The sequence below is a fragment of the Echinops telfairi genome, unplaced genomic scaffold (assembly GCF_000313985.2).
Source record: "Echinops telfairi isolate 266 unplaced genomic scaffold, ASM31398v2 ScPeMD7_7;HRSCAF=31, whole genome shotgun sequence".
Lineage (NCBI taxonomy): Eukaryota > Metazoa > Chordata > Mammalia > Afrosoricida > Tenrecidae > Echinops > Echinops telfairi.
Genome location: NW_022103904.1, coordinates 17,399,799 through 17,412,485, shown reverse-complemented (window position 1 = coordinate 17,412,485; position 12,687 = coordinate 17,399,799). Strand labels below are relative to the sequence as shown.

Below are 12,687 nucleotides of genomic sequence, written 5' to 3'. Positions count from 1 at the left end.
ACACACACACACACACACACACAATATTGAAAACCAGACCAGGCCCAATGTGCATCAGAGGGGGCAGGAGGGTGACAAAGTTTTAAGCGTTCAAGTCAGGCTTATCATTTTGATCTCCTACAGTCATCTCTCCTATACTCTCTGTTTGGTAATCAGTTTGCTTCCATACCTCGATTATGGAGCTAGTGAACTCACCAGAGGCTTGTTTCCTGTTTAGATCACATGACTGTCTTTTGAGTTTCCACGGTCATCCATAGCCTTCTGCAAACCAGAAGCTCACAATTAACTCCGACACGATTCCTTCCTTCACCTTTGGCTTTGCAGTCATGGGGTGGTGGATGTCGGTGTGCTGCTTCCAGGTGGACTTGGTTGACCTCCCGCTTAGATGGCTATTTGTTTGGAAACAAGCCTGATGACCCCAGAAACTGTTCTATCTGATACCTGGGCACCATCTGATTTCTTCACCACACTTTGCTACAGCACCCATATCGTCTCTGTTTCCTTTGTTCAGGCATGCACAAAGCAGGGCCAATGGCATTGATATTTTTTGTCTTCTGTGTTTTTGTTAATTTATTTGCGTAAATAATCAATGCTTTTGGTTTTTTCAAAAAAATTAACCTTTGGTACCATTATTTTTCTATTTAATTGACTTCCACTCTGATTGTTATTATTTTCTTCCACTTTCAATTTAATTGATCCATCATTTCTAGTTTAACATGTAAACTGAAATCTTTAATTTGAGATTATTGCTTTCTAGAGTAGTTGTTAATATTAAAGACTTCTCTTTCAGTAATTTTTAAGTAGTATTTCACATATGTTATCACGCTGTGGTTTCTTATTCATTCAGTTCAAAATATTTTCTAATTTGCCTTTTTAGTTATATTAATGCATTATGTATTTGGAAGTGTGTAATTTAGTGCTTTCTGTGTATCTGCCTCTTACTGATTTCTGAGTTGATGCTATCTGTGTTGGTGAATGTACTCGGCATGCCTTGACTCTTCAAATTTCTGAGACTGCTTTTATGGCCTGGGATATGAGCTCTATTGGTAAATGTTCCAGGTGTTCTTGGGACGTTTATGAGTTATGCTTTTGTTGTGTGACCACCCTATAAACATTAGTCAAACCAAGCCATTGATTATATTAAAATACTTAGTTGTTCTACTCTATTAATTATTAAGAAAAGGGCATCAAAATTTCCATGTATGATTGTGAATTGGTCTGTTTCTCCTTGAAGTATTAGTTTTTTATCTTATATATTTAAAACTGTCATTATTGAGAATTTTTATGTCTTCTTCACTAATCGATGGCTTTATCTTTATGAAATAAATGTATTTGTCCTTGCTGATAGTCTATACTCTAAAATCTACTTTGTTTGATAGTAATATGCCACTCCAGCCTTATTTTGAATAATGTTAAGATGATAAATTATTTCCATCCTTTTATTATAACCAACTTATATATTTATATTTCAAGTTCATTTATTTATGCAGTTCAGTCTGGAAAGTTTGAATTCAGATTGGGATATTTAGCCATTTTTATTTAATATTAGCAGATTTAATATTAGTAGATTCTCCTCTACTAACTTTACCACATTTGCAAATTTTTAACATAACTATGGGAAATAGTCTCTTTTAAAAATATTATTAATTCAAGTTAATATATATCATATCATTCCCTAGTTCAATCACGTCAAGCAGAATTGTACAATTGCTACCACAATCCGTTTCCAAAGACTCCTTTTCTTCCTGGACTCCTTGACATCATCTCCCTTTTAAGCACCCTCCTTCTTCCCCTGTGACCTCTATTTCTCCTTGCTGTCACTACAGGTTCATCAATCTTGGTTTTCGTATACCAAAACACAGAAACATGGGAGATCTTTTCATGCCTTTTTGCACACACAGTGTTTTTTTTTAATTGGCTAAAGCCTTTATACATTTTACCTTGTTTTGTGTTGGTTATTTTTGTAGTCCTATTGATATTCATGGTTGTATTTTTGGATGAAGTTCAATGGTTTGAAAACAGTCTATTCATTTAAGTTCATGTTTTAATATCTGTTAAGCAGGCCTGCAGCTATAAATACTGTTAGAACAAACCTTTATGCATACTCTGTTCAATCGCTAATGAATCATGTGGTATTTCTAATTTCTTAATCGACACAGATTTTGGTCCTGACTCTTGATTGTAGGACATTGTTTTTTCTCAAACTGTTGAGTGATTCTAAGGTTGTGTCTTGCACGTCTAGTTGATCAGTTCTCAGGTGAGTACACAAGAGAGGCGTTCTGCAGGTTTCCTCGGTTTTCCTCTGTGCAGCTCTGTCTTTTCTGCTGTACATTCTATGAACTCAATCTACCACACATTCTCCAGACTCTGAGCTGTGTTATTTCAGCTCAGGAAATGGTTAGTCCTTACTTCCTGTCCTATGGCCTGGACACGTCCTTAAGGCATTGAGTACGTACAACAAAGCTGTTGTCAGGTAGTCGGTTCTGACTCCAAGTGACTGACTGTTAGGTTTCTGAGACATCTGTAATAGAACAGACATCCTCTTCTTTCTCCCTGAGAGTGCCCAGTGGGTTTGGACCGTCCGTCCACCTTGTGACTAGCAGCCCAATGCTTACGTTTATTAGCTGGGATAATTGTAGGTCTCACATGATGTGTTTTCTCTCTCTCAGTTGTCACTGTCCTTCATTGCTTGATTTATTGTCTAGGAATCTTTTTTTTTTTTGCTCACTTGTCAGTTATTTGAAGTGAACTGTTGAGTAAGCACTGGGCTGCAAATGCAAAGATGGATAGCTCAGATCACTAGCTGTTTCCTAGAGAAAGATGAGGCTGTCTACACCTGTAAAGATGTACAGTCTCAGAAACCCTACATAGGGTCACTATGCGTGGGAATTGACTTGCTCGCTGTTGTGAGTTTTGGAGTGAGAGAGTAAACCTAATCCCTGTTACCTCATTTTACCTGGGGCAGAAGTAAAATTAACCTCATTAGCTAAACTATGATAGAATTGTTCATGTTACTTTGTCTCTTTCCCCAATTTACAATCAATATATGCAATACCTTTTTTATTCAGTTTTCTCTGAGGACTCTCCTTGTTATGAAGAAAACATGGATTGGAAAATCATCACTGATAATTATTTTTTATTTCTGCATAACTTACTCAAGTCACCAACAGCTTCAATATCTAGGTAAGTTTCAGAATTCAAATTCCATGTCTTGATTTAACTATCACCTAAAGAAAAACAATATCAAATTTTAGGATATGCATACTGGGAATGCAAAGATCTTGATTTCAATATTCACACAGGATTTTATATTAAGTGCCCAATAAATGTTTGTTTAATGTAACATATGATACTTGGAAACATGTTTCCTTAATGTTAAAAAAGGAAAGTAGATTATAGTAATAAGCCTTTACTTCACTAGAAAGACCTATAGTCATGGTTTTGTGACTTTCTTTTGATCAGAAGTCTGGTATAGAAACTTTGTTCAAAACTAGTAACAAGATTTATAATAAATATTCCCAAACAATATTTTGATTTAAAAGATAGTCTTATTTATTTTCGTAGGGTTTATCCATAGGTATAAGATTTAGAGTCTTGTAGTTTTAGAGACTTTGGGGAGAGAGAAGTGCTCTTTCAAAAAAAAAATCTGCCAGATTATTTACTGCCCTACTATTTCACATGTATTTAATGGGATTTTAAAAATATATTAAAAATGGCTGTAGTTTAAAGGTACATTTTTTTCAGGGTATATGGGATTGCAGTGGGGCATACATTTTACAACAGTAGCTATTAAAATTGTGTATGGACTAGACTAATTTGTGATGTTTGCTAAAAGTATAAAAGCCTTGACCTTTTCCCAGTCATACTGAATCCTTCCCTCTGTGCAGAATATTTTAAAAATTCTAAAGATTATTCTGGTGTACATCAAGGCTGGAAACTGTTCTGCTCCAGTTATGCAGACAGCTGGGTAATCTTTTAAGTCCAGTTAAACAGGTTAGCCCTTCACACTCTCCCAAGAGCATCAGCAAAGAAAGGCCTCTTGACCTACTTTGGTAAATATTGCAGTCAAGAAAACCCTGTGGAGCAGTTTTATTCTGGAACACGTGAGGTCTCCATGAGTGAACATTTACTTGACTTCAACTACTTAAACTATATACATGTGTTATTATTGTTAGATGCCATTGAGTGTGTTCTAACCTATAGTGATCCTGTGCACAACAGAACAAATCACTGCCTAGTCCTGTAGCATCCTCACAATGGTCCCTATGCCTGGGCACATGTTGCAGCCACTGTGTCAGTCCATCTCATTGAGGGTTTTCCTCTTTTTTGCCACCTCTCCACATTACCAAGCATAATGCCTTTCTCCAGGGATTCTGAAAATGGTTTGGGGCCTTCACTGTCATCCTTAGCCTTCTGCAAAGCAGGTGCTCAGAATTTAAGCTCTAATACAATTCCCTCCTCTGATCTTGGATTTTATTGTTTACAATACTTGGATCACACAGCCTGGTATTCTTCTTCCATGTGAGCTTAACTGACCTATAACTTGGATGCTGGTTATGAAATAAGCTTTTAAGATTCTAGATGCTATTCTTTCTGATAGCTAGGTGAAAACCATCTGATTTATTGACCTAACTTTGCTATAGGACCCACTTCATGATCTCTTCATGAGGGTAAGTATTGTAGTGCAAGACATTTTGAGGTATAACACTGAATTGAATCCTAAGATTCATTTGGCATCACTAGAAAAGTTATTTTTAATAATAGTTCATAGGAACACTCAGGCGTTTATTTTTAAATAAATAAAAATGTATTCTTTTCTTTTGTAGGAAACACATTTAAAGCTATATATAAATTTGCAATTGCACTGTGGATTTCTAAAATACTTTCAAATACTTGTATTTGCTTAAAATATCTATGTTTTAATATAATTAAATCTGAATATTATCTTGGAAATGTATTTAAATGTATCCATATTTAATTGTTTTTTTACTAATACTAAAACAATTCTATTCATATTTCAGGATCTTAAATTCCACAAAGGATCACCTAATGATGGAAAACAAGTTACATCACCTTGAGGATGAGCAAATTTTAGTACTTCTGAACCTTTGGGAACAATTATTTTTGCCTACAATTTTAAACTCATCCAGTGTGCCCAAAGTTCACAACCTTTCATCTCACATGGAGACTTTTCTGAATAAAAGCCTTTTGTGGATCAATTATTTTAAAAGTTTAGAGAGAGACCCACCTGCTATGGATACCGAGAATCTTTTGAATTTGGGTAAAGTCATAATAAAAAAAATACAAACTTCTGAAAATCACTGGATAAGGAAGAAATCCGAAAATATGACCACGTACACGGAACAGATGCATTTTGGAATTAACCCCAAGCTACTGGAATTGTTGTTATATGACATTTTTGAAGGGAAAAGAGCTAAATTGGAAACCTTGTCTACACTTCTGAATTTTTCTGCTCCAGATAGTGAAAGGAATTTTAGTAAAAACTTTAACTTGACCCAGTTGTTCCATTCAGATTGGTCAAACCCAGGGGGTGTGAATCTGGATTTTTTGCATTTGAGTGAAACCATATTAGGTGGTCTCTATGAAATTGGATTTATGAGACAGGAGCAGGTTTCAGAAGCTCTGGCCACCATCTATCTTATAAGGAATGCATCTGATATTTTTTCAATGCTTTCTGAATATCAAAAACAAGAAGTTGACAAAATTTTGACTCAAGTATACCAAAATATCATCAAGGGCAAGGATTCAGCTTTACTTCTGCAAATTTATTCTTTGTTTTACCAACACATGCACAAATTCTTCCTGAGCATTCAGGATAGAGAGCCTTTGCTAACTTTTCTTACACAAATATCAAAACATATTTTGGATATTTTAAAGAAATTTAATTTCCAAACCATCAGCAAGGCATTTGCATTTTTTTCTGAGATAACAAGTTTTCTTGGTAGAATTTCTGAAAAATCCTATTGTCAGCAAATGCTTTCAATTTTTCAGTTTCTGGAACTTCAAGCCCAGGCACTGAAGTCCACTAAGGGCCAAGACTTGGAAATGATCCATGCTACCTTGACTAGCCTCAAGCAACTCTTCATAGTAGATAAAGATTTTCGTATTTCTTTATTTGACTATCTAAGCCAACTCTTCAATAGCTCAGTAGAAGCCAGGTTAAGTAATGAATGCTTTGCATTGAATAATAAAGATTTTTCTCCTCTAAATAATTCAACAGATGGAATATCTTCATTTGGTCTTCTGTGGGCACAAATTCTTTTAAACCTTTCTGCAAGTGGCAGTACTTTCAATGAGTTTATGGCCATTCACTGCACCATGTCATGGTTCAAACTGTGGACTGAAATCTGGGAACGTATATCTCAAATATTTAAGTTGGATGCAATCCTTTTCACTTCTCTTCACGTTGGTCTCAATCAAGTTTTGGATGAATTGGAAAATGATGTGAAGATTTCTAAAGACTGCCAGGGAATATTTTCAACTAATCACCCTGCTATACTGCTATTACATTTTTTAAAAACTGTAACTCAAGCTGGTGGCTTCCATAACTGGAATGATTTCCTGGACCTCCATGAACTGTGGGTAGGACTAGGTGATGCATTAGTTATAGTAAAATCCCTTCATCCTGACAAAATAGAGAAGTCCCTTTTCGCCATGGAAGCCACCCTACACCAACTAAAGACTTTTCCATTGAATACAAATTTAAGCAGAGAGTTTTTATATTCTCTGCTTGAAGTGTTTATTGAGTTAAGCAATACCTCAGAATATATAGATAGAAATCTATATTTACCAAGTTATGCCTTTTCAAATAATCTAACAATTTACGGGGTAAAGTTTCAAAGTGTCATCACAGAACTAAGAGAAACAATATCATTTCTTAGAAATGTATCACAAGACCAAAAGTTGTTGTCCTGTGCTGATGTTTACCAAAGTGTTACTACATTTATTTTTGAAGATGATTTACTATATGCAAATGCTTCACAGAGAGCATTCTATATTTTGGCTATGTTAAATTCCACATTTTCCTCTGAGAACATAATTCACAGACTGAAGGGATGCATTGCATGGGTAGATGTCATAAATAATTTATCTGGTCTATATAACTCCAGTGTTCTACCAGGTCATCTTCAAAGTATTCTCGGGAATTTTAGAGATACGGAACCCAAAATAGGCATGGCAGTGAAACTTATTACTTGGGCTTTAAATATAAAGAAACCTCTTTGCTCACGGAATGCGTCAATTATAAATTGTATTGATATTTACCTGAAAAATGTAACAGAATTTCTAAATGTTATACTTACTGCAGCCTTTGAAAAAGAGCTAGTACCAAAATTTGATAATTTGTTAACTCTTTTAAATGATTCTACAAATCAAATAAGAATGATTATCAGCAACTTAACACAAGACTTAGATTTTGCATCTCAGTCTAACTGGAATCATATTGCTGACTTATTTCTAAGACACACAGGAACGTCAAATAAGCTTCCTAACCGATTCCAAAATATTTGGCTACATTTAATAGCACTGGGAAAGGAAATACAGAAACTCGTAAAAGATATATCTTCTAACACGGTGGAAAATAGTTTGTCTTCCCAAAATGAAAAGCTTTTAAATGTTTTTACCACCAGTCCAAAGGAAAAAGACTTAAGTAGTTTAAGAAATTCAATTTATCAATTTGCTAGTTACCTAGCTTTCAGCTTGCCACATGATCTTCAAAATTCCTCAAAAGTAATTCCACCTGAAGTGATGCAAAATGTGGGTCTTGGGATTCAGCTGTTTAGGGATGTGTTTAATGCTCTCCTGCCCGCAGCTCAACATGATATGACGCAAAACACAGTCAATATTCAAGTTTTAAAGAAGGTGTCTTCTTTGATGCACACTCTTAAGAAGGCAGACATCGATATTTTAGTGGATCAACTGGAACGGATCACTGAAAACCTAATGGATTTCTTTAAAAATATCAGTCGAGCAGATACTGACAATTTGAAGATCAACTTGCTGGTTGGCTTAATGGAAAACTTCATAGAGAGCTCACATTCCTGGAACGTAAACCACTTGCTGAAGCTCTCGCGCCTGTTTCCTAAGGATGATGTTAATGCCGTGGTAGATGCATACTACGTGCTTCCTCATGCCGTGAGACTTCTGCAGAGAGTAGTTGACAAAAACATTACAGAAGCCCTGAAGGATGTCTACAACTTCACACTTCTTCATGGCATAACCATTTCAAACATTAGCAAGGAAGACTTTGCAGTTGCAATAAAAACTCTTTCAGATACCATTGAATTAGTAGTTGATAAGCCAGGAATTATTTCAGAGATAATAACCTGCCTTCCTGAGATTTGGTGCTGGAATCATGCGACATCGGAATTACATCAGAAACTGAAATCAGAAACCTGTCATGGTTATAGGATGGTTTTTTCTTCTTTTTACGGAAAAATATCTGGTGTACTAAAGCACCTCCAACTGCCTCGGCTAGATGAAAATGTCCAATGCTCAAATACAAGTTCAAGAAGGGAACTGACTAGCAAAGTGGTTTGTATAATCCATGAACTAACGGACTGGAATTCTATCCTGCTAGAAATGTCAGAAGTCTTTCACCTGAAGACATCTCTTGTGGAAACGGTACAAGAGTTTTTGAATACACTATTACCCTACGTCTTGTCTTCTGGATTTCAAAGTAATGACAGCGTCTCTCAGCTTTGTACTGGTGGTCCCTTGAAGCAAGTTGCCTGGCAAATCATAAAAACACTTAAAAATGTTAATATAAGTAACGTTTTATCAGGTGAACATTTTTTTGATAGCCTAGCTAGTTTACAGGAGATCCTTAACATGAACGAGGGTACAGATGAGGCTGTTCCACAGAATAATTCCTTAGATTTGGAAAGGATAGGAAAATCAATTTCTGATGTCCCGAGGACCAAGAAAGAAAGTCTTGATCCTCCTTATATGTTCAAACCGGCATCATCTTTCAAAAATTACATGAAGAGAATCTTCGTATTGCTTGAATCCTGGCAAAAAGAGCTCCGGCTGACTGATGAAAGGTAACGAAACATCTAATTCTTTTCATTGTTTTCTGACTACCGTAACTCTAAAATCAAATGATGAAAAAGTTACCGTAACATGGTGAAAGTAGTCCTTTCGGTCTTCAACTTACATTATTTTCTGAAGTCAACTTTGACTCTCTTCTTTTCACTATTAAATTCCTTATTTGGAATTCAAATATGCCATGGTTTGTTTTCATCATTTGTCTAAAGAATAACTGCATAAACAAATGTTCTATTTATTTTCTTTGGTAACCTCAAGTGCAAAAACCCAAACTCACTGCCACTGAGTGGATACTGACTCATAGTGACCCTGTGGTGCAGGCGTGAGCTGCCCCTGTAAGTATCTGAGACTGTAATTGTTTAGGGGAGAAGGAAACCCCATCTTTTTCCTTGCAGTAGTTAGTGGTTTCGAACTACTGATAATGTGGGTCACAGCCCAACACATAACCACTATGCCATCAAGGCCCCTTTGGTAGCCTAGTGTCCTATTTTCTATATAGGTAAGAATAAGAGGGCACTCACTTCATTGCACATTTCATAATAATACTTTACTTTGTTTTCTCAAACTCGCCTTTTGGAATTTTCTGTTCAGATCTTTGATTACATCATTTCTTCCATGTGCCTTAGCTACTCTACAATTAAGAGAAAATTTCATTGTCTCTTCTAATATGCACTTTGATTTTTCTTTCTTGTTTGAAAAATACAGTTTATTAGTGTTGAATGCATTAAATCTGTTCTTGAGATGATAAACTGAAGGTCATATTTTGGCTATCTGAACTTACATATAAGCATTTGCTGGTCTGTTTCACAGATGGGCCCTGGCCTGGGTTTAGCTACAAATATTGACTTTGTCTATCGTCTCTTCCCACAGATGTAGTCAATTTTATTTCAGTGTATTTCATCTGGCCAATCCCATGTGTCCGTCTATGTTGGTTTATATTTGCTATGAACAAAGTGTTGGTCTCAAAAATTCTATTATGAAAGCTGCAGCTTCATTTCTATCCCCAAGAACACCTTCTCTAACTACTATCCCTTCCTTTTTGCTTCTAAGTTTTGCATTCCAAGTACCAATAATTATCAATGCATCTTGATTGCATGTTTGATCAATTTCAGTTTAGAGGGTTTGGTAAAGTCCTTCAAATTTTTCATCAGGAGCTTTGGTGGATGATGCATTAATTTGAAGAACTGTTGAGTTAGAAAACCACATGGAACAACATGCTCAATCTATCTTAAACTGAAAGAACTCAAGAAAAAATTCAGGCCTCGAGTTGCAACATTGAAAGTTTCTATGGGAAAAATATTGGGTGATGCTGGAAGCATCACAAGAAGATGGAAAGGATGCACAGAGTCACTGTACCAAATAGAACTGATAGACATTCATCCACTCCAAGAGGTAGCATATGAATAAGAACCAGTGCTACTGAAATGAAGTTCAGGCTGCACTGAAAGCATTAGCCACGAAACAAGGCTCCATTGGAATTCCCATCGAATGTTTCAACAAGCTGATGAAGCACTGGAGGCACTAATTTGCCTGTGCCGGGGAATTTGGAAGATGACTACTTGGCCAGTTGACTGGAAGAGATCAGTATTTGTACCCATTCCTGCTAAAAGTGCCCCAATGGAACAATACCATTAACATTACATGCAAGTAAAATTTTGCGGAAAATCTTCCAATAACAGTTGCAACAGTACAGTAAGTTGCCTGAAGTTCAGGACAGATTCCGGAAGGGATGTGGAACAAGGGATATCATTGCTGATATCAAATGGATCTTGGCTCCAAGCAGAGAATAGCAGAAAGATGCTTGCTTGTGCTTCATCAACTAGGCTAAGGCACTCGACTGTGAGGACCATAAAAACTGTGGACAGCCTTCAGAAGAAAGGAATCCCAGAACTCTGCACTGTGTTCACCAGGAGCCTGTCCATGGATCAAGAGGCAGCTGTGCACACAGAACAAAGGACTACTGTGGGTTTACAATCAGAAAAGGGGTATGCCAGGGTTATATTCTCTCACCATATTTAGTCAATCGGCAATCAAGAGCAAGTAATCATAGAAACTGGATTACAATTCAGTGTAAAGAAAGCCAGAATCCTCAAAACTTGACCAGTAAGTAGCATCATGTAGAGAACAAGGGCATATATCATGATTTAAAATTAGGAGTGTCTCAGGGTCCATTCATCATACTTATTCAGTGTGTATGCTGAGCAATTATTCAGAGCAACTGGGTTATATGAAGAAAAATGTAGCATCAGAATTGGAGAAGGCTTATTAACGGCATGAGGTATACAGATGACACAAACTTGCTTGCTGAGAGTGAACCAGACTTGAAGAACTTGCTGGTAACGAGCGAGGATGGCGGCCTTCAGTGTGGATTACAACTCAATGTAAAGAACACCCAAATTCTCACAACTGGACCAGTAGGGAACAGCATGGTACATGGAGACAAGATTGAAGTTTCCCAGGATTTCCTCTTGTTCGGATCCATAATCAATGGTCATCGAAGCAGCAGTGAAGAGATCAAATGATTCGTTGCATCAGGTAAACCTGCTGCACAGGATCTCTTTAAAGTGTTGAAAAGTGAGGATGTTACTTTAAGGACTAAAGGGTGCCTAACAAGACCTAATATTTTCAATTGCTTCCTCTGCATGTGAAACTTGGACATTGAAGAAGGAAGACCAGAGAAGAATTGATGCAGTTTAATTATTGTGCTGGAAAAGAATACTGAAAGTACCATCGATTGCTAAAATAACCAACAAATCTCTTTTGTTAGAAGCACAACCAGAATGCTTCCTAGAGGCAAGTAAGGCATGACGTAGTCTCAAGTACTTTGAACATGTTGTCAGGAACGACCGATATTGAGAAGAATAGTAGTGGGGCAATGCAAGAGACTTCTGCATGGATGACCTCAATATAAGAACAATTTTGTGAAAGTAAATTTAAAACAAGCTATAGGAATATTTACTTTCGTAGAAAAAATGACCCTTGATATAATCCCACGGCGCTCTGGTTTTTATTGTCATATGGCTCCTTCAATTCTCTGAGAAACTTGGTATAGTGCCATCCAGAAGAGACTTTGGCCATCGCTGCATCTTTCACTACTCCATGAACCCAGGCACAACTAACTTAACATTCTGATATTTAAAACATTTAACTGTGGTGAATATAAATGTAATAGGACCTTTGCCATTTTAGCTTTCAAAAAATGTTTATCATATTGCTGAGCATCACTATAATCTGTTTCCAAAATTTTCCATTGCTATTAGCAGAAGCTTGGATTTCAGTAGGAGGGGCCTTTATACAATATTGATTTTTTTAAAATTAACCACCTGGACCCAATAAAGATATGTCCCATGCAGGGAGTTTTCTAGGGCAGTTTTAATTAGTTGATACATTCACAAATGAAGTATTTTTGTTCTAAGGGATGGATTGAGTTAGTTTATTGTGCCATCCTGGCCGATAAACACATGTGGGATTAATTGAAGGGTGGAGAGATAAATGGCTTGGTGAGCCTCGCCTTTTGGAGTTCTCGGGTCTCTTGCTTTGTGATGGTCAGAGCAGGGTGCAACTGCCTTAGCAGTTCCCGGCTTCAGCTTGTGAGGCTGACTTCCTGCAAGACATCCCCAA

General features: G+C 36.6%; 1 protein-coding gene across 1 annotated transcript in view; it reads left to right on the top strand.

Annotated features, from left to right (window-relative positions):
• Positions 1-12,687, top strand: part of ABCA13 (ATP binding cassette subfamily A member 13) — a 457,705-nt gene that overhangs the window by 60,391 nt on the left and 384,627 nt on the right. Inside the window, exons 12-13 of the mRNA XM_045286290.1 lie at positions 3,069-3,183; positions 5,022-9,062. Coding sequence (XP_045142225.1) covers positions 3,069-3,183; positions 5,022-9,062 — 4,156 coding nt within the window. The remainder of the gene's footprint in view (positions 1-3,068; positions 3,184-5,021; positions 9,063-12,687) is intronic.